This window comes from Acomys minous (genome assembly GCF_964271855.1).
Source record: "Acomys minous genome assembly, chromosome: 1".
In the NCBI taxonomy this organism is placed as follows: domain Eukaryota; kingdom Metazoa; phylum Chordata; class Mammalia; order Rodentia; family Muridae; genus Acomys; species Acomys minous.
Window position 1 is genome coordinate 153499635 of NC_140483.1, and position 23673 is coordinate 153523307.

A 23673-nucleotide genomic window follows, 5' to 3' on the forward strand; every position below is an offset into this window, starting at 1 on the left:
TGGTCATCTTTCATATACTCACTTGTAATGGGATATGGTAATACAAAGAGCATCAAAATGGGTACTTCTCAAACAGGCAGAGGCAGAGCCGTCAACGTTTAGAAAGGAGCAGAGCACAACTAATAGGGTCACCTTTTAAAGACACTATGTACTTTTAAGTAAAAGCTAATCAAGCTGGATGTGATTAACACAGTCCTGTAATCTTAGCATGTTGAAGGCTGAGTCAGGGGGCTAAGATGTTGAAGGCCACCCTACCCACATAGCAAGAATCTGTCTTAAAGAGGGGAGTAGGATACACAGAGATGGCTCAGAGAGGAAAGGTGCTTGCTGCCAAGCCTGACAACCTGAGTTGATTCCCTGAATCACAAAGTGGAAGGAGAGAATTCCTGCAAGTTGTCTTCTGCTTCCATATACACGATATGATGCATGCATCACTAAACACACATGCACACATGCACACACTCACAACAGGCTAAGCTCCACACATGAGGAAGGACATACATGTATTTTTTTCTTCCTAAGATTGTGAGCCCTCTTCGACTTTTATTCTTCCACGTAGTATAACATAGCAGGGGAAACCTCTCAATGTGGACTTACAGCTTTCAGAAACAATAGAAATACTGGGCTGGAGGAGTGTGTGGATCCACTGGTAGAAAGCTCAATATCATATTAAACCAAGCATTGTGGCACTTAGGGGAGGTCAACAAGAGGATTTTAATTTCAAGGGCATCCTTGGCAAGTTCAAGGGTAGCCTAGGCTGGGATCCATGAAGTTCTGTCTCCAGGAAGAGGCAGAGGAGGCAGGGGAGAGAAGCAAGAAAATAAATGAAATTTCATTGTAAATATAGCAACAAACATCAACAAAATATCTCAAAAGGACCTTTTCAAAATTAGGAAAAGATAGGACCATATATATGTTCTAAAGAGTCGAAGAGAATCTAAAACTCACATCTACCTTTCATAAGCTGTTAGCTGCAAGAATGATATTCTCCAAATCATCATGGTAGGTTCTAACAGATGATACACAGAATTTGAGACAAGAACAAGTCCCATCTTTCTCACACTTTTATTATTTTTCTATTCAAACTCCCATTTTTTTTACTTATAAGAAAATTCTTATGAGAAAATTAGACGCATGACTATTTCTTTTAAACAATCAGTTAAATGTGGGGGGGTGGAGGGAGGGGCAAAGTTAATGCATATGTGAGAGAAAGAGGTGATCAATACTGTCTACTTGACAGAATCTAGAGTCACCTCGGAGATGAATGAAGGAGCTTGTAAATTCAGTCAAATGGGTTAGAAGGCCCACCATGGATGCAGGTGGAGATGAATGAAGGAGCTTGTAAATTCAGTCAAATGGGTTGGAAGGCCCACCATGGATGCAGGTGGTACCATTTCATGACTGGAGTCCCAAGTTGAATCAAAGGGACAAAGTGAGTTAAATCTAACCACTCACTTCTGCTGCCCAACTGTAGGTGCGAATGTGACCAGCTGCCTCAAATTCCTGTGTGTCTTCTTCCTTCACTAAGTTGCTTTTGTTAGGCATTTTATTACAGCAACAGGAAAAGTAACTGACTCAATGTACATATGTGTATGTGCTGTACACATGCGCAGGCTCACTGTGTGTGGAGGTCAGAAGTCAATGACAGCTATCTTCCTCCATTGCTCTCCATTTCAGTTTTTGAGACAAAACCTCTCACTCAATCTCAAGGCCACCAATCGAGCTAATCAGCATGCCCCAGAGGTCCTGCTGTGCGGCCCAGCACTCCCGCTACAGCCACATGCCACCCTCTGGCTTTTATGTGGCTGCTGGGGGTCACTCTCGGGACCTCTTGCTTGGAGAGTAAGCATTTCACTGAAGAACATGCACACATCTCTGTATTCCAAATATAGCAAACATATTTTAACTGCTATTCTTTATTCATATAATATTATAAAACCTAAAAACTGGAACATAACATTACAGTTTGCCTTTCCCTTTTTTGTTGTCTTGAGATAGGCTCCGTTTTGGTTTGGTTTTTTTGTTTTGTTTTGTGGCAGGGTCTCTCCAAAGAACCGTGGCTGTTCTGGAACTCTGGAGGCCAGGCAGGCCTTGAACTCACCGAGATCGACCTATCTCTGCCTTCAAGAGCTGGGACTAAAGTTCAATTTACCATTACTTCACTTTATGGAGTTTCTAGTTTCTTCTAGTCATGCTTAGAATGCTTTTATCATGCCAAGATTCTTGTTTTAAGAATTACAATGTATAGAAAAAAATTAAAACAGTAGATCTGCTTGACATCTGGAAACCTGGTTCAGGAGTATGGCTCCCCATGTCTGAACTGATTTTACATGTAATGTGTTTTATGCTAAATACTGGCTTTCCTGGCTCATTCTGGTACATGGCAAAGGATGCCAATATCACCAGCTCCAAATGAAAAATCTGACACTCAGTCTCTAATAAGTATCCTTAGTCGACACCATTTCATATATGTCGCCACTCATCAACTCACTGTGACAAGAATTAAAAGCCTGTTGTGTGTGACGCCAGCAGAGGAGTCGGGGAAGCTTGTACACGGGTCCTTCACTGCAAACACATTCTCCTTTTGGCTTCACTGTAACACATCTAACCAGGGAGTACAAATAGTTGTTGAGTCCAGTGTATCCTCCTAGACTCTGAAGTACTGAATCTAGAAGTAGCCGTGGAGAGAACTAACATATATTTATATTTTTTTCTAATACCTTATGATTTTGCTTTCTGTATTCAAGTCTTTTAATCTATCTAAAATTTTCCTTTAGCATATGGAGGAATATAGGAAATTTAATTTTTTCCCAGAGTCTTTAAATTTTGTTCACTGTATAATAAAACAAAGACAATATTAAAGCATGAGCACAAAACAGTTCAATTAATTATTAGAAACTCAAAATTTGTTCTGAAATATGATTAAAGATAGATTTGGGCCAAGCATGATAGAGGATGTAACTTCAGCATGCAAAGGGCTGAGGCAGAAGGATGAAGAGTTGAGGCTAACCTCAAGTGCACGATGAGACCCTGGCTAGAGAAAGGGGGATGGAAAGGAGAGAAAGGAAAGAAAGGAGGCTGTGGGGAAAGACTTGGAGGGCGACATGTTTAGTTTACACCACAACGTATACTTAACTATGTTCAAAATCCTAGGTTGAAATCCCAGCATCAAAAAGGGAAAGAGAAAAGGGAAAAAGAAAATCCTTACTGTATTCACAGAGTTGGAAAGGACTTGGTTATTTTTCTCACTGCTGTGATTTAATAAGAAAAAATTTACCTCGAGAAAAAAAAAGGTTATTTTGGATCTAGTGTGGGGACACAGTCCATCAGAACAGGAAAGACATGGATGGTAACAAGAGTGTAATGAAGCTGGTCTAATTTTATCCAGTCAGGAAACAAAGAGTAATGAAAGCTGGGATAAGTGCACTTTCTCCTTTTAAAAATACTGTTTTTTAATATCATGTGAGTATGTGTGCAAGCACAGGCACACACATATAATGGTCTAAGTCATCAGAAGAGGGCATCAGAAACCCTGGAGCTGGTGGCGATGAGCCACACATCAGGGGTGCAAGGACCCAAATTTAGTTCTCTGAAAGAACCATATATGCTCTTATGCACTGAGCTATCTCTCCAGCCCCACTTTCTCATTTTATTACTTAAATTTTACCTCATTTTTTAAAAAGCTTACTACTACAAAACATAAAATAACATAACAGTATAAATGAGGAATTCGCCCAGGTTTCAGTTTCAGAGCACATGCTAAGACTAACTGTAGAATCTCACAGGCAGTAGGAATCCTATGCTGGATGTTAGCGCCTCCATTTCCCACCAAAAGAAAACTAAGCCAGGCCTGGGAGCTAAAATCCCATGTGCCAACAGTTATTGGAAGTTAAAAGGCAAGTTGCGGGACAGATTCCCGGTTGCAACCACATGACTCCAGAGAGCACACTATCAAATTCAAGGTTGTCAAGCTTGTTAGTAAAATAAAGTGCCTTTACCTACTGAGTCATCTCTCCAGTCCAAGAATTAACATATACTGTACAAAGTTATAATGATATTATTTATTATATGTGTGTATATATATATATATATACCAAAAAAGCAGAAGTAAATAAAAGGCAAATAAAATAATAAAAACTGTAAGTCAAATAGCAAAGCAAATCAGGTGTTACACAAAAATAATAACACATCATGTGCTAAAGCTGGGCTTACTTCAAGAATGTTTAAAAAGTCAGATTAACACTTTAAACCAATGTAAACTATACTAACAGAATTAAGATTAAAAAATCCTGTAATATTTCAATATATTTTTTAAAAGGTATTCAGGTTGATAAGATAAGAATAAACTATCCATGTCTAAGATTAGAAAGAGAATTTCCTTAATCTGATTAGGATTTTTTTTTAATTTACAGTGAACAATGTAATTAATGATAAAATACTATCTACACTCTCTCTTATTTTGGGAACAGCAAAGAAAGGTTCACTAGTATGAATTCTATTCAGAGACTGAAAAGATGGCTCAGTGGTTAAAACTACTTGCTGGCCTTGCAGAGGGCCTGGGTTTAGTTCCCAATACCCACAGAGAGCTCTTCTGCCCTCTGTGAGCACCAGGAAAGCCACGGTACACATACATATATGCAGGCAAGCACTCACACATAAAACAAAAATAAATCTTTGGTTTAGTTGGCTGGATTTGTTGTTTGTTTTTTATTGGTGTTATCCTGGAGGTTTTTGTTTTGTTTTGTTTTGTTTGTGGTCTTTTTGTTATTTTGTCTTTTTTTCCCCTCCAGAGCACAGGACTGAACCCAAGTCCTTGTGCTTGCTAGCTAACCACTCTACCACTGAGCTAAATCCCCAACCCCAAATAAATCTTTTTTAAAACAGAGAACTATAGCTGGTCATGGTGGTCCACACCTGTGATCCCAGACCTCAGAGAAGAGGCAGGCGAATCTCTCTGAGTTCAAGGCCAGCCTGGTCTACAGAGTTAGTCCAGGACAGCCAAGGCTATACAGAGAAACCCTGTCTTGAAAAATCAAGATAATAATTATTGCTGTTGTTGTTCTTATTATTATATTATTTTATTATTGTTACTACTACATTCAAGGGCTACGAGTGTAAGTCATCTGTAAAGCACTTATCTAGTATGTGCAAGGCTGTAAATTCAATCTTTAGCACTACCAAAAAAAATTAAATAATTCTACTCAAATGTTTGCTGCAAACTTTATTCAAAATAAGACTAAAATAAATAAAATACATTAGATTGGAAAGAATATTTTTATTATCTTCAGATTGTAGATCTGCACACAGAAATCCAAATTAATCTACAGATAAATTACTAGAATGTATCAATATATAACAATGAATTGATTACCTGTATACCAAAAACAAAGCATTATAAGACAGAATGTGTGATGAAGGCACATGGCACATACTTGTGATTGCAGCGCCCAGAAGGCTGAAGCCATAAGATCATGTATTCAAGGCCAAGCTGAGGGACATGGCAAGACTGTGTCAATCAATTTACCTAATCTGAAAACTTTCTCAATGACACATAAGATTATCATATACCTAGAAATTAGTTAGGGAAAACTGTGCAAGACATCTAAACAGAAAACCAAATTACACTATGCTAAGAAATTGAAGAAAACTGAAACGGTTACAATAATTGTGAATCACAACAAAACTGAGATCTCTTCATCCAATAATTTAAGATCTTGGAATGTTCTACAATCCAAGATTATTAATGCTGCACTAAAAACAAAAATCAGAAAACCATTCTGTTCCTAAGCCTTTCAGACTTACAATTACATTTACACTAACAAGATGTCAATGATCCCCAAACTACAGAAAATACTATCCAATGACAACTCAAAAGGTATTTTTAAAAATGCTAAATAAATAAAAGGCTGATTTTACCATTTCTATAAAGGACAAAGATTTGCAAAGGATGACTTTGAAGATTAAAAAAAAAAGTCAGAGGGGCTGGAGAGATGGCTCAGAGGTTAAGAGCACTGTCTGCTCTTCCAAAGGTCATGAGTTCAATTCCCAGCAACCACACGGTGGCTCACAACCATCTATAATGAGATCTTCTGCCCTCTTCTGGCCTGAAAGTGTACATGCAGGCAGAGCATTATATACATAATAAATTTTTTTTAATTTTTTTAAAAAAGTCAGAGAAAAAAACTGCCAATATTTATCAAACTAATTAATGCTGAAGAGTTGGTATGATGAGACTTTGAACCTTTCCAAAAACTACAATAATTAAAAGTATGATGTAGTAAAAAAAAAACAGACCAGTTCAAAAATACAGAAAATCCTTAAGAGACCTGCTTTAAATAAAGTTGTGAATGAAATGAGTAGTTAAATATTTGTTATTTCAGTAAACTGCACTAACAATTGCATTGTAATATGGGAAAACAAAATGTAACTCCTACCTCATCACATCAAACATGAAAAACGATAAATTTCTAATGAATCATAAATATAAATATGAAAAGCTAGAAATAGTCAGTGGTGGAGTATATACTTAGCATAAACAAGCCCACAGGACCCATTCTTGGCACCATTCCCCAAACCTCTAAATAGGAAAGGTAAAACAACACAACTTCTAGGGGGAAAGAATGAATATTCTCATTGAAGCAGAAAAAAAGGCACCTTACAGCAGGAAGCTAGTTGGACGAGGAGTCTGGGAAGTACTGCTTTCAAAATCCAGTATCACAGAGCAACCTAATAAATGTAGACTTGAAAACAACCAGCCTGGAAAGAAATTACCACTATCTGACAAAATATATCTCTGTAAAATCTACAACAAATATCTTATTGTGTATAAAACCTGGACAACACAAAAAGTATACATCGTTACTACTTCTAACCAAGCTGAACTGAAGGTTCATGAAAATGCAGTATAAAGAAAAAAAAACAGGGAATTTTTTAGCCTGTATTTCATAGTTTGTATAATAGCTATGAGCAAAGAGTATGTGAACAAGAAAGTGCATTTTGCACACAAGATCAGAGTAAAGAAGCCAATTGAGACACATAAGAACAAAAAGTCATAAAATTAAAATGTGTACAACAGCAATAAAAAATATAAAGGTACCTAGAAATGAATCTTACAAAACATGTCAAAGTTCTTTATAAAGAAAAATTATAATCTGAAGTATAACTTAATTCTAAAGACTAGAATAAACAGACTAAAAATATTGAGATTTCTGTATTGGGTGGAACAAGTTAGTAGGTTCTGTGATTAAAATACTCATATCTCCACAACGTAAGCTGACATTAACTTTCCACAAAGCTCAGTAGGAAGGCTCTGCCCAGTAATCAGCTGACAGGACCAACTCCAGCTGACACACTGCTGCCTGCATCACAACCTCGACCCTTTTGCTCAACAAACACGTTAAACTAATCTCATGTGTTATACACACACCATGCCTTGTCCCTAACCAAAAGGCCTAGAAGAGAAGAGTCAAACAATAAAAATGTCTACAAAGAAAGCCGGTATTATAAAAACAGTAGAATAATCTCTATAGACAAAAGTTCTTCATGAAAGGTGAAAAATAACTACAAAATTCAAGTAGAACGTGTATAAAAAATAATACAGAATACCAATCAGCAAAAAATAGCCAGTAATTCCAACCAAAGTGAGTGACCCTACTACACTTTAAGATTATAAAGTTACAGTAATTAAAAATATGTATAATGAAAGTGTTTCAAAGAGACAAATAAAGTAGAGAATACAGCAGACAACCAGAAAAGAAATAACACAAAAGCCACTTTCAAGTAAATTAATAACATGGATAAAAGGTAAGATATTTTAAGCTTAAATGAAAATCTTAAAATGAAAAATTGAAACCCATGCTCTCAAGCACAAAGTATCAAATACAAACAAGATATTTTAAAAACTAGTTCTATAAATAAAGTGGTAGACGGGAGGCAGAGGCAGGCGGATGGCTGTGAGTTCAAGGCCATCCTGGTCTACAAAGTGAGTCCAGGACAGCTAAGGCCACACAGAGAAACCCTGCCTCGGGAAAAAAAATTTAATAATTAATTAATTTAAAAAATAATAATAAAGTGGTAGAGCATTTGCCCAGCATGCACTCAGAGTTCCTTCTGTAGCCACCCCTGCAACAAACACAAGCAACTCAAGCCTTCATAATAGTTCTCCAGAATTTCTTCATAATATTCTTTTGTTCTTACTTGAAATATTTTTGTTCTAAAGATATTATAGTTATACCAAAGTTGTGTTTATAAGCATATAAAAAGGAGAAGAAAATGTATATGTGATATTTCTTTGTATTCTTAAATATTCTTCAATAAAAATACATTCTTTTATCTGAAAAGACTACAGAACAATTAAAAGAATTCATTTGTCAAAGATAAGAAAGAATCTTAATCACAGAACTTGTAAAGAATTTTAAATGTAGAAGAATAAGAGTATCTGGTCTATGGAAAAGGGCCAAAACCTTGAGAATAATCTTAAAACTCCCAAAGAAAACCAGTTTCTAGTTCAGCTCATGCCAACTATTACATCCTTGTAAGAAAAAAGATGTAAGCAGGTATGGTGGTGCACTCCTGTGACCCCAAGCTCTTGAGAGGCAGAAGCAGGTGGACCTCTGTGAGTTCAAGGCCAGCCTGGTCTACAAAACGAGTCCAGGCCAACCAAGGCTACACAGAGAAATCTTGTCTCAAAAAAAAAAGAAAGAAAAGAAAGGAAGGAAGGAAGGAAGGAAGGAAGGAAGGAAGGAAAAGAAAAGAAATGTGAAGCTATTTTTATAACTCACATCATTACTCGTGGGGAAAACACAAAAAGAATGAGAAAGGGCGACCTTTCAGGACAACCTGCTTGTTACAACACTCCTCATAGAATATGCCAAACAACAAAGAGCTTACTGCCTGCCATTTGTTTAACTGCTAATTACTTCACGAGCATAAATGGCTTCGTGTGAACCTGAAAAAGAAAACAGCTATTTCTGAGTGATAAGTTGCAGTTTGATTGTTTTTATATAATTTTCTAACAAAAACATCAGGTTTTATAAACATGAAAGTAAATTTCACAATATAAACAAGGGGCTGGATGGTACAGCTTAATGGTAGACCACCTGCCCAACACGTGTAAAACCTGGGTTCAATGCCCAGCACAGAAAAATAAAAATTAAAAAATTAAACGTTAGGGGTGTTAAGTAGAAGCTGAGACTGGAAAGGAAGCTGAAAATACCTAGACCATGGCCCGTCATATAACAAATCAATAACCTAAAGCAACATTTGTAGGGGAGATAAACATGTTTTTATTTTGATCCCAAGTGTGGGATGGGGAACAGACTTGTGAGAGAGCGGATGATGTTTATCCACTTAGAAGTCAAACCACTTCATGGGAGAGCCTGGTTGTTGCCAGCTGAAAAACATCCTAGACCAGACTCTGAGAGATTACATGTATGAGCCCAAAACAGGAAGGTGGCGTTTTGGGGTCATGGTTTTGTTTGGCTGATCATCGCTCCACTTCAAGACGGTCCTTGAGAGAACCACTCCGGGGAAGGCTTCCAGGCTTTGGGCTCCAGCTGAGGCTCTGGGTTCCGGTTGCTCCAGGTTCCAGCAGCAAACTTGATGGAATTACTGATCTGCTGAAATCCAGATGACTAAAGAGAATCATTCCTAGGAACTGATACCCGGGTTTCATTCTTGTTTTCTTTAATCTCCTTTCCCTCGTTTAGGGTAGTAGTAAGGTTGTAAGGGATGTACGTCCATTTAATAAGTTCATAATAAAGTGTAACTGTTAAGGTAACTGAGCCTACAAACATTATATTTTTAATTAGCTGCTTAATTACTACAAAAATATGCCCGAATATAATAGAATAATTCGCAAATATTCCTCTCAGCATTAGTTACTTGTTTTTAATTTTTATATGTAAGATGAGCATGGGGTCTTCTGGATCTATGAAAAACATGATACAGATATTTGCATTTATAGATGAAAAGTTAAAACTGGAACTCATTTCTAAATGAGACACAGAAGTGTCTCCAATTTATAGATGAGATGAAAACATCTACAAAAACTATGCTGGTCAAGATTTAAAAGTTAGTAAGTGGCAGTTCATTTCTGATCACAATGTTCTTTCCAGTATGCTAAATGATAGCTTGGCTTCAGCAGAGAACTGAGACAACGAAGATACTAAATCATATGAGAGAACTATATACGGCATAAACTTGCACCTTGGCCACAGCCAGTGTCAACTATCAGGATAGGTCTCTGACGCAACTTTCTTCAGGTGTTCAGAACTGTCTCTTCTGACTGGCTGAACTAGATGCATGAACTAGCAGATATGATATTGACTCTTGAACCTACCCTTATCAATCACAAAATCAGAGGAAGTTGAACTAAAGAAAGACTGGCACGAAGGCACAGAAAAGCTGGAAGAAGATCTGAACAATCTCAGTTCCAATTTTAAGACTTTCCTGAAGGTCCATCTCGGTTTCATAACTGAAATGACTCACTGTAAGTGCCATCTTGGCTTAAGCCAACTTTCAACTTGATCCAGATATAAATAAAGATCTTGAACAAGAAAAGAAAAACACATTTAAAAAACAAAATGCTTCCAATGTCATGTAAGATCAGAAAGGAAGTCCTTCCTAGGAGGAGGCCAGTCTACCCTAAATGAACATTCTCACCTGTACATGCCATCATTCCCCGAAAGCCATCCAAATCCCAGTTGTTTCTTACATAGATCATAAATTCTCCCAACCCAACCATTCTGAGACATCCTTGCTCTAGCCCACTGTCCTCAAACTCCACATCTCTTCCTTCCACCTCCCAAGTACCGTAATCAAGATGTGTGCCACCACATCCAGTTTTCCCAATCCAATTCTTTTGATCAAGTAAGTCAATCAACACGGTATATTCTCCCAAATACACTAGACCACTCCTCCATCTACACACAACTAAATCCATCTCACTTGAGGCTCAACTTACATACCACCTTCATTCTGGTCCTTCGGGCTCCCTACAGGCCTTTTCTGGATTGGATACAAAGTACAATGGCTTAAAATTTCTGGGGGTGGGGCTGGAGAAACAACTCAGAGGTTAAGAGCACTGTCTGCTTTTCCAGAGATCCTGAGTTCAATTCCCAGCAACCACATGGTGGCTCACAACCATCTGTAATGTGATCTGATGCCCTCTTCTGACGTGCAGGCATACATGCAGGTAAAGCACTGTACGTAATAAATAAATCTTAATAAAAATAAAAAATCAGGGAGCACCTGTGACCTACGGTTTTTCTTTATCAGGTATAATGCTATTCAACACATGCACACCAGAAACCATCCTATGAGCACATTTAAGTCCCCTAACAACTTTGAGATATAACTTCAGGACCCACCAAAATCATTCATATTGTTATTACAAAGATCATTAATTGCAACTCTGTTGTAGCCCACGCCCATACTATGTCATCTTATATTTTCACTGAGTACCTCTTTCTATTAATCCCCATGCTTAAACCTATGCTAAAATCTCTTCTTGGTGAACTCCAATTCTGCTTCATACTGACTCCTGAATTCTCTTCTGTGGTCAATTCAAAACTTCAGAATGCAGGCAGCTACAGGAAGCATCCTAGAGCTATGTCTCGGTTCCGCAACACCCTCCTGACAGCGACACCTGCCTGCCACTCACATTTCCTATACTTCTTCTGGGGATTATCATCCTTTGCTACATATTACGTAACTGTTCAGTCTTCCCTCCCCTAGTGCAGATTTGATCTGACCCTACACTACCGCACTCATACTACACGCTCCATCTTCTTCCAGCTCAAGTTCAGAACCTATCACAAAGTCTCTTATCCAAACACTCACCTCAGTTCCTTTCAGAAAGTAAATGCTCAAACACTGGTTGAATGCAGAGAACAGTAATTCTTTATACATCATAAAAGCTATTTAGAAGTTTATGCATCTACCATCTATAATAAGAGGAAACTGGTGGTAATTTATAAATTAGGATCAGTTGGAAAAGAGACAGGTTTTTAATACCATGACAAGAAAGTAAGATTCCCCAATGTGTGACAAAGCTTTCCTGATCCAAATCAAGGGAGTTACAGCAGTCTCTACAGCAAAAGGAAAGAGAAGAAAAAAGAAAAAGAAGGAAATGACAAGGGGACCAGTTAAAGCATAAAAAATCAAGTGCTCCAAACACTGCCCTGTGACTCACCTCAGCTTCGATACTTTATTTGGGCAAGGAGTAAGGAAATGATTTAATCCTAGAAACAACCACCGTGGTTTCTGCAAAGGCTGCCTTCCTCTAGCTTGGGCAGCACAAAAGACCTGCCATGGTCCTCACCTATGCGGCAGTGCTAGCACACCTGCCCCTCAGAACTAAGGTGATCCAAACATGTTAGCCCTCTGTCCTCAGGGCCAAGACGAATGCCCAATTAAGAAAGTCCTTGTTATAGAATTCTTTCCTCCAAATTGAAACATTCCTTCATAAAGAGGGGGAAAAGACTCACAAAGCTAATAAAACTTTGGAGGTTTAGGAAGCCCAAAAAGTTATATTCCTCCCCAGTTACTTAAACAGTAAACAAGTACAGACAAAGGGAGAGTCATCCATGCAGCCCAAGTCTAGCAAGGAGTATCTAGTAATTCAATTTTTATGAATTATCACCCATAGAGGGGTGGGGCTTTGCAGTCCAGCAGGTACCTTTGAGTCATGTACTTTCCTGTACGAAACCCCTCACCCAGGCTCTTGCAAGAAGCCTCAATAAATTCCTTTTTTCTTTTACCAAGCTAAACTTCGGCAGATTGTTTCTTTGATTTGCCACTGGTACATTTGGGGTTGGGGGCGAGGGGGAGGATAGACATTATCGCATTCCCCAGGAAAGTCATGATCTTTTCATCCTCAAGAACTAGTAGCCAACTCCTTAAGCAAGGTGTTGCAAGTTAAGAATCTATTTCCTGGTACCTAAAATCCTAGCCTTCTGCACAAGATGCCAGAATACTTTAAACTCTCTACCTCAATATGGTTCATAAAAAGGCTTCCCTCTTCCTGCTCACCTCCGCTCCCCACCAAGATTGTTTCCTTAACTGCCTTCAGATCCTTACCCTTCAAACATACAGAGAAAAGCAAGGAGATCCTAAGGGCAGCTTGACAGTTGGATCAGATGATCTGACAAGAATCCTCATCAATTTCCAAGATGTAAATAAGTGCCAGATTCACAACACACAAACACTCTCAGATTCACAAGCACTCCTGCCTCTAAAAAGGCCTTTCCCCTCAGAGCTGCCAGCCAGCAGGCAACCAGTTCGAAATTAATTTTAGAAAGGTGGTGAGCAGAAGGATTACTTTGTCTTATGAAAGCCAATTTGAGGGAGATTCTACTAAGAATTCAGATTGCATAATAGTCTATTGTTTACTGACGCAGTATCCCACACAGCCCAGCTGGCCTGGACCTCAAAGTTGTGGTGATTCTGCATCTGCCTCCTGAGTACAGGGATTCAGGCATGCACTAACCATATCTGCCCAAAAAGTCACTATTTAAATCCTAGCATTTATGGTTTGGCTTGTTTGTCTTCAGTATATCACAAAAGCATTGATACATTTCTCATGGGCCCCAAAATAGTTAAAGAATCTAGGATGGCCGGGTGTGGTAGTGTACGCCTTTAATCACAGCACTTGGGAGGCAAAGGCTGGTGGATCACTGTGAGTTCAAGGTCAGCCTGGTCTACACAGCAAGTCCAGGACAGCCAAGGCTAAACAGAGAAACCCTGTCTCAACCCCCTCCCCACCCCACCCCTGCAAAAAAAAAAACAAAAACAAAACAAAACTAGGCTAGAATAAGCAATGCCCTCATTGCTCTACTAAATAATTCTTCCAACCTCCCAATCTTTTTTTCTTCCTCCACATACCACAGGGAAAAAAAAATAAGAAGTGGCAAAAATAAACCAAAATGTATTCTGAAGTTGAACTCCAGTTTATAAAACATTGCATCCCTTAAAATCCCACATAAATGAATTAGCATCACATGCTGTAATTAGCAGTATACATACTAAAAAGTCATAAGATAATCATTAAATTAGTCTAAGAGTTATAGTAGAAGATAGATACACAATGCATTTTTGGACTGATGTTAATAATCCCCAAGTAGTCACTGGATATTGAATTCATGGGGTTTCAAAAAACTATCCAGTAGCATCAAAAAGCAAAACTGGAATCATACTCTTGTGTAACACTAATAAAATAAAACAACTTTTTAAAAAATCACAGTGCACATCAAAATAGCAGAATCAGAAATACCCAATTACCATGAAGATGACTCCTACTGTACCTCTTTTCAGAAATAAAATAATTAATTCCATAATAATGTTCCTGAACCTGTAAGATGCTTTTTGTACAGTAGATAATATTAGTTGTACTGTCATCCATTGTGTCTGCCTATGCACACTGCTAAGTAATTATCTAGCTTTTTCTTCTTTCTTGCTAATTTTTCTATATTTATCACCACATAGGTCTATCGGGCACATACAAACTCACATGACCTTCACTAGTCCTCTCATGTAACTAGGAAAGGAAAAAGGGAAAAAAGTGAAGATCTTAGGGGGAAATTGCTACCTAATAATCTATGCATTTTTAAATGCTGCTATAAAAATGCACATATCCTCAGGAACTAAATCTACTAACCTCTACAATCAATGTGATACATGGTTTATCCAATCTTGACAAAAATCCTCTGGATCACCAATGGTATGTTCATCCACTCGTACATATGCAATTGTATAAAGAATCTATTATTTAGAACACCAAAAAAAAAATACAATTAAGACTTGTACACATAGCTACCATTTTAAGAAAAATAACCACTTTTCATTTCTTGCTAGCATCTTTGTTGCCCTCCTTTGCAAATCAAAATAAGAAAAAATACAATGATTACCAAATTTGGAAAAGAAGAGTACATCCACGAACAGAGTTTGAGCCTATATAAAGCTTCAAAAGATAACAACCGACTACAGATTTAAAACTCCAATATCAATACAACAAATTTTATCATAAATATGTATATATCATAAACATATTAAAACCTTACATTAAATTAAAGGAGTATCTCAGTTACACAGTAGTCTTAGAAGAATGTCAGCCGGTGCACATGTTACCAGTAATATAACTGAGAAATATAAATGCTTAAGCACTTAGGAAGCTTGAAGCAGGAGGATCAAGAGTTTGCAATCAGCATGGGCTACATACTCTAAACTCGGGAAAACAGAAGTTAATATCGATAAGTCTAGTAGCCCACGACTTTTCCCAGCACTGCTCATCTCTCTGAATCTTACCCTCTCACCCCTCCCTACACAGTCACAGGCTGCAGAGCTGCTCATCTCTCTGGACCCTACCCTCTCACCCCTCCCTACACAGTCACAGGCTGCAGAGCTGCTCATCTCTCTGGATCTTACCCTCTCACCTCTCCCTACACAGTCACAGGCTGCAGAGCTGCTCATCTCTCTGGATCTTACCCTCTCACCCCTCCCTACACAGTCACAGGCTGCAGAGCTGCTCATCTCTCTGGATCTTACCCTCTCACCCCTCCCTACACAGTCACAGGCTGCAGAGCTGCTCATCTCTCTGGATCTTACCCTCTCACCCCTCCCTGCACAGTCACAGGTGCAGAGCTGCTCATCTCTCTGGATCTTACCCTCTCACCCCTCCCTGCACAGTCACAGGCTGCAGAGCTGCTCATCTCTCTGGACCCTACCCTCTCACCCCTCCCTACACAGTCACAGGCTGCAGAGCTGCTCATCTCTCTGGATCTTACCCTCTCACCCCTCCCTGCACAGTCACAGGTGCAGAGCTGCTCATCTCTCTGGATCTTACCCTCTCACCCCTCCCTACACAGTCACAGGCTGCAGAGCTGCTCATCTCTCTGGATCTTACCCTCTCACCCCTCCCTGCACAGTCACAGGTGCAGAGCTGCTCATCTCTCTGGATCTTACCCTCTCACCCCTCCCTGCACAGTCCCAGGCTGCAGAGCTGTGTCTGGAACAAGCCATCCATTCGTACGATCCCAGCATCACCCCCACTTCTTCAAAGCTTTAGAATCAAATTTTCCATACACGTACAACCCACGTGCCAAATACAACCAAGTTTTATCATGCGTCATGCATCATCTTTTCGCATTCTCAGAATCCTATAAATTGGTTTTGCTGTGATCCCATTTTACGAAAAGGAAAAGCAAGGCCCAAAGATAGGCAGTTTTGTGTTCAAGGACACATTAACCCAAAAGTGATAACACGATGAATTTGAAACCAGCTTTGACTCTAATTTCAGAGGCACCAGGCACCAATCAAAACATTCTCCTTAAACTAGTCAATAAAGATGCCGCCATCATCCATTCATTTATTTGTTGAATACAATCTTATTTTTGTTTCTTCTTCATTTCCAATTCTCTAGGGCTGCCTAAAAACTACTCTCTCCCCTATTTCCCTTTCCCACAGTCTCCAGTTAAATTCTTAGAATCCCTCTCTTTAATACCCTTCATCTACATAATAATAACCCAATCATTTCTACATACTTAAGGGTTTCAATATTAATATTATCTCCTTGCCAAATCCACTTCCACTGTCTCAATTCAGACCCTACATTTCTTTAGCCATTGTGATCCCTCCTGATAAATCTTAAACTCTTGATCTCTGGACTCTTACAATTATTTCTCTGTTATCCTTATAAAACACGTCTCCTCATGCTGTGCAACCCCTGTAGGTTCTCCACCGCCTATAAAACAAAGTTCAAACTCTACGCTGGCATTTCTATATATGGCCCATCCTATCTTCCTAATGTTCTTGTCTTTTCCTATACCAAAGATGTTAGTAAAGTTAGAGTAACTTAACTGTTTATACAGAGTACTTGTATGTATGACAATTTTAACACCATGGGTATTGCTTGTCATCATCCATTTTATGAGAAACAAAGAAAACTCAGCGAAGTAATTTGCTCTAGATCTCAAATGATGAAGGCACTATAGAGCAAGTCTCAGACTGCCAAGCTTATTTCCTTTCCTAGGTCTTTACACAGCTACAGTAAGTAAACACATCTTCATTCATCTCAGATGATTTACTTAGCCTTTTCTTTAAATGCATGATTATTATTCTGCTTCCATGTCTCAAGTTAAGCTATTATTCCTCAGATGCTAGAATGCTATACTCATTCCTTAACGTTTCCAAAGACCCATAATATTAAACATTTTTCATATCATGCTTCATACTAGCTATTTATATTGACATATAAATCTGTGTCTAATTAAAAGCACTCTGAGGACAAGACCATAAATTACTCACTCGATTTTAAAAGTCTGCTTACTGAATTGGAAAATATGTGGATAAAACATGTAGTACAAGATAGCAAACATCAAAGCAGAGACTTGGCCAGGGCTGTAAGGAGAAACCAACCACTGGATCAAACCATCTGCGCACACTGGCACTGCCTACAGTTTTAACATCTCTCTTCTAAACAAACCAGGTTCTCAACACCCACTAATGGCACTGGCCTTTATTAAAATTATTGTGTACTGAAAGAATAGTTCAAAAATAGGGCAGAATAAAATGTGAAAACAGAATGAAACAGAGAGAGAAATCCTGTTGTCACTTTCCATTTTAACTTAACTTCCTATTTAAGTAACCAAAACGTAATGATACAGGCTTGACGGCCTTTCTACAAAGATCAGCTCAGCAGTCTATGTCTGTCATCATAACGATCAGCTTTAAAGGACTATTTCAGTATGCACAAATAATTGTTCAACTACACAACTACCTACCAGCTTCCCACATTATCATCCTCAAAAAGAGGCCCTCTCCGAAGACTGGTAAGTGTTGATTGTCTGACACCACTAAGGCTTCACATGGCTATGTCTGATGATCAAACTGAACAGTATAAGCTTCAAGGTTAAACACTGTCTCTTCGAGCGTTGTCTACAACCCACAAGGATCAGGTCTGAATGCCACCTTACAGTTACAGAGCCAAGACCCTCAAACCACCAAGCAGTTGACCAAGCAAAAACTCTTGAACCCTTTCTTCTGTCAGAGGCACCTCTCCCAGCTACTGAAACACAGTTATAGTGCTGGCTTTTCCGTGAACCAGTAAAGGATGTTAGAATAAAAACTAGCCATCTGCCCTCCACTGAATTTCATTCCAATTGCAAATCTGAGCCTAAATACAAAGAAAATCAGGCTATGAACATAATTACAAACTAGATTTAAGAAACACTTTTAACAATATGAACTAATTAATCTCCCTTTCCACATACTATGCAAAAGTCTAGTACATTCTGTTCATCAAACAGCAAAACACTGCCACAGGGAAGAACCATTCCCCAGCATACCCATCCTCACTGTGGTCCCTATACAATTAAAAAAAAAAATTGAAACTGTAACTGTTCTTTATGTAATTGTAGGGAAGTTAACAGCTGACAGAGCAGCACTGACATAATTTTTAAATCAAAGAATCTAAGTCAAGCCCTAACTATGTCCTAAGATAACTTTACCATTTGGTTGACAGCACCAAACTCATAGGGTTATTCCAAGGAGTCTAAAGACTCCTCAAAAGATATTAGTTTTACTATTATTTGGTTTTAGCCACTGGATTCAAAGTAACATATATATATATATATATATATATATATATATATATATATTTTTTTTTTTTTTTAATAAATTCTAACAAAACTGAAGTCTTTCTTGCCTTCCTATCTTTTGGTGACTTGTGAGTTCAGGGGTATATTATCCAATCCAAAAGGCTGCACACAGTAGTGCATCCCTGTGATCTCCGCAGGACAATCCAACACTTGGGCTACACACCCAGTCCCCTCAGGGGACGGAGGGGAAAGAGAAGGGATAAAGGAAGGAGGACGACAGTAGGTGAGTCAGTTCGGCTGTCATCAGCTCCTGCAGTGCGCTGTGACAGCAGAATTAAAAGTGGCTATGTATGTGGAAGATGGAGGACTTAACGCCACTCAACAGTACCCCACCAAAAGAAGAACTCTAGGTGCTGAGTATATAAACATTCACTTTCAGTTTTTCTATAGGTTAAGATTTTTAATAAAATAGTAGGGTAAATCAACAATGCTGCCACCCAGAGGAATGCTTCTATTATCAAAGTAACAGTAAGCCAGATACAGTGCTAAAAACCTGTAGTTAGTGCTAGCACTCTGAAGGTTGAGGCAAGAGGATCACTAGTGCCCAAGAGCTGGAGACCAGCATGTGTACCATAACAAGACCAATCTTAAAATCAGTCAAATAAAACACCAGGTGTTCAGATAATTAACTCCTTTTTCCTTGGAGCCTGCAAGGCCCCTTTACCATTTATCCCCTCTTATTACAGCCATTCTTTAAAAAAAGAAAAAAAGAAAAAATGCGTCAGTGTGAGTGTGTATATGTATGCTTTGCTATATATTTCAGGCTGGCCTAAAACTGGAGCTCCTCTGGTTTCAGCTTTACAAGCCCTAAGGATTGCCAAAAAATGTCACCATGTCAAAATCCTCATTTGAAATTTCTTAGCCTGCACATATATATATGGTCTCAAGTTATTCTCAGGTACCAAATACCAAGTCTTTAATCTCTCTTCATAAAAACAAGCTAAGTCAATAGGTTACCTTGGTAATTTGACAAGGGGGGGGGGGCAGAACAGCTAGAATTGGACTATCTGTTCCTAACTTTAGCATTTGCTGCTAATGCCAATAACTCCCTTAAGCAGAAATTCCATCAGCATCTTAACAGGTACATACTGCAGATAAACACTTGAGACACTTCAAGATTCTAATCCTTCCCCTCATTTTCTTTCCTACCAGTAACTGAGATTTTAATGTACTTAGTGTTACAACAAAATCACAAACTCCCATGAGGTATGTCAACTTTAAAATATACTTTTATTTCTGTTTATATATAATTTAAATATAATATACATACATATATATATAAAGTCAGGCTGCCTGACATCTGTTAGGATGGTACTAGTGAGAATACAGAAAATAATTGTTGGCAATAATATGAAGAAGTAGAACCCTTTATGCAATGTTGATGGGGATGTAAAATGGAATGGCCACTAAAAAGAAAAGATAAATGGCAGACTGGGAGTGTAACTAATGGGAGACTGCATGCCCCATATATGCAAGGCCTTGGCTTCAATCCTAGCACCGCAAAATAAAAAAAAAAAGCAAGTTTTTGGTCAAAAGTTAAGGGTATATTCCCAAAAGAACTGAAAGTAGGGCCACAGCAGCATTCATGATAACTGAAATTTGAAAGCAACCTGTCCATAGAGAGACGAATGGATACAAAAATGTATTACATGCAAGGGGGCATTACTCAGTCTTAGAAAGAAAACCATGGCAGACGTCACCACAAGGATCAACTTTCAAGGCACTATGCTAAATGAAATAAAACAAGCATACACAAAAAGGCAAATACGATGTAAAGTCACTTATACATGTTAGCTCATGCTGTGCGGAGACAACGCAGGAAAGTGGCTGCCAGGGGAGTCAAGGAAGAGTGGGCTATGAGGAGTTGTTTAGCAGGTACAGAATTACAGTTTTGCAAGACGAAGAGTCCTGATGGTGGTGGTGACTGCACAACAGAGTATACGCACATGAACTGCACACTTAAAAATGGTTAGGATGATAAACTGTGTGACGTGTACCTTACCACAGTAAAAAAGATTGAAAAATAAAAGTGAGGACTTGGTCTCTTCCAAAGTTCCACTGGACTGGCAGGCAAGCAATCAGCATTACCTCTTCTCCATACCCTGAGACCTAGTGTGGCTCTCCTGGTCCTCCCTTCCTCCCAGAGCCACACCAAATGTTTACTTCAGCTTCCAAAAAGAGCAACTAGTAGTCCTGCTCCACCAGTTCTGAGTCAAAGCAGCAAGGAACTTAATCCCTCTAAACCTGTCTCCTCTTTACAACAAGGATAATTCCTACCTACCTGCCACACAAGGTTGTTATGAGGGCAAAGTGAGATCACGTTCATAAAAGTAGCTTTCAACTGCCAAGCACCAAAGACACATAAATTAAGTTTAACTACTTTCACATGGCGATTGAGACGCTTTTAATACCATAAGCTTCACAAACATAAGCTTACAACACCTCACCCATGCTCGCATTTAAAATATACATCACCCCACAAATAACACCTTTCTTCTTTGGTCTTTAACCAAAGGGCAACATTGGGGGTGGGGTGCGTTTATCCTTAAAGCATTTTAAGTACCACTCAAAACGCATTAAATTATTCGACATATTCCACGAAACTACATATTTATGACCCCCAAGAGAGGCCTACAACACTCTGGAACTACACTTCCCACAAAGCATAGAGTGGACCACTGGTGGCAGGCTGGGCGGCCTGGAATTAAGAGTGACCACCGAGCTTGGATTCTCATCCCTTTAAGATCGCAACGCTTGGCGAGGAGTACGACTGCCTGTCCTTTCTGACAGCTCTGTCGCACCGCGTTTTGTTGTTTGGTTTTTTTTTTTGTTTTGTTTTGTTTTTTCTGCCACTAACAGCAACCCTATCTGTCTTTCCTGACTCAACCTGAGAGTCATCTCTAATCCGTGATCTTTCAGCCGATTCCTAGACACCTTTCCCTCTCCCCAAAAGCTCCATTTCCAGAAACTCGCCCGTCAGTCGGCATCAGGGGACATGCTGGGGGTCAGACGGGACGGGTGGGCACAATCCGACCTGGGGCAACAGGCCGAGCGCCAGCTCGGGGGAGCAAATCAGGAGTCCCGGGGCTCCCTTCAACCACCGCCCCCACTCCTGGTCCGAGCGGATCTCGGGCAGAGGTGGCTCTGCCCAGGGCTCCGGTTTCAATTTCACGACGTGACAGTGCAAACCTGCGGCCTACAAGCGCCCGCCCGCCCGCTCGCCAGGCCCTAGCGCCCCAGCCCCACGCACGCCCGGCCCCGCGCCACCCCCCACGAGCCTCCAATGTCCCGCCGGACCCGGCCCTGCGTGGAGCCGAGTCCCGCTCGCCGCCGCTGCCGCCGCCGCCGCCGCCGCCGCAGGCTCGGCGCCGCACTTACTCAGCTCGTCCTGGGAGGCGGAGGCGGCGGCCGCAGCCATGTTGCACCCGGGAGCGAGCGAACGAGCGAGCGAGCTAGCGAAGGAGGGAGGGAGGGAGGGGCGGGCGTGCGAGCGAGCGGCCGGCGAAGGAGGGGGGGGGAAAGCGGCTCGTGGCCGTCGCCGCGCCGTGTCGCGCCGTGCCGCAGGGCCCCGGGGGGCCGCCTCGGGTCTCGCACGGGGGGCCGAGCTGCGCCCTCGAGTGCCCGCCCGCCGCCTGCGTCTCCCCCCCCCCCCCCACAGCCAAGCGCAGCGAGCGTCGCTCTCGCCGCGCCTCGCGAGCTCGCGACTCGGGCGCTCCCTTAGCCCCGCGCCGCCACCGCCGCTGCCCGTGCGGCCGAGGGACCGCGCCGCGGCTCCTCTGCGGCTCGGCGCCCGGCTACCTCGCCTCTCTCGCCGGCTCTTATATTTAGAAAAAGCTGAGCCATCCTTCCCCCCCCCCTCCAGCTCCCTCCCTCCCTCCCTCCCTCCCTCCCTCCCTCCCTTCGCCGGCCCCTCGCTCGCCCTCCCTCGCTGGCTCGCCTGCTCGCCCGCTCGCTCGCGCCGCGTCCTGCCCACCTGCCGCCGCCAAGCTTTCCCCCACCACCACCGCGCGGAGCGGAGACGCGGCGGCCGGCCACCCCCACCTCAGCCTCTTCCCTCAGCCGCCACGCACGCACGCGGCCTCTGACCTGAATCGGAGCCGGTCTCCATTTAGCGCGAGATGCTGCTGCCGCCGCCGCCGCTGCCGCCCGGGCGCCGCGACCGAAGAGGTGGAGGGCGGGCCGGGCCTGAGGAGCAGGCGCGCGCGCCGGGGCTCCCGTGGAGCCTGTGAGCGCGGCCGGGCCGGGCTGCCGTGGCCTCCGCGGAGAGGTGGTTCTCCCCAACACACACTTACACACGCACACACACTCACACACACACACCCCGAGGCGCGTGGCCCGGGCTCCGACGTTGATGGTCCGCGACTGTCAGGTCGGCCTTGGCCCGAGCTCGAAGAACACGCGCCGGGACAGAGGAAGAGACAGACGTGGACTCGGAAAAGTAGAGCTGGGCTCGAGTCGGCGGAGGAAGCCCCGCCCTGCGCCTCGCGCCCAACTTCTCGGCCGCCGCCGCGCTGACTCAGGCCGGGCCTCCGAGCAGCCCCGAACTTTGAGCACGGGCTTGGGGGTGGGGGTTAGGGGCGGGGCAGGGTGAGGGGGAGACCTGCTCCCGGGAGATGCCCCCCCCCCCAAACGTCAGCCTCCGCAGTGGCCTGCCAGCCAGGGGAGGACCGGGAACCACGATGTTTGAGCCACCAAGACTTGCTTTTAGATTGCTCGTCCGTAACAGGACTTGAGTGGAAATCCCGACTATTAACTTGAAGCCTTCAGTTTGTCCACGAGGTTGTGTGGTCGTGTGAAGTTGGATTATGGAATTCAAATTAAGGGATTACATGATTTCTCCACTGTACGAAATTAGGTGCCAGATCAAATACATTTTTTAGTTAAAAAAAAATAATCGAGACACTAAATGAATTGAAAATGCATATATTCCCCCAAAATGGAATCCCTAGGGCCCTAGTTAATGCCTTGAAATTTGAATACATGCCGTTCTGAATGTAACTTAGGCAAATACGAGATAACA

At 41.3% G+C, this 23673-nt stretch overlaps 1 protein-coding gene across 4 annotated transcripts in view; it reads right to left on the reverse strand.

Annotated features, from left to right (window-relative positions):
* The window catches only part of ECPAS (Ecm29 proteasome adaptor and scaffold), a 119858-nt gene extending 96635 nt beyond the window's left edge, over positions 1 to 23223 (reverse strand). The window contains exons 1-2 of one of the 4 annotated variants that reach the window (XM_084779191.1): positions 22740 to 23223; positions 14657 to 14760 (exon numbers count right to left, since the gene is read on the reverse strand). In XM_084779191.1, the coding sequence (XP_084635317.1) occupies positions 14657 to 14678 (22 nt within the window). In that variant the 5' untranslated portion in view covers positions 14679 to 14760; positions 22740 to 23223. Of the gene's footprint in view, positions 1 to 14656; positions 14761 to 22031; positions 22290 to 22739 lie in introns of those variants that run through there. The other 3 variants (XM_084779190.1, XM_084779192.1, XM_084779189.1) reach the window with 3 other exon arrangements.
* Positions 23224 to 23673: the final 450 nt, after the last annotated feature.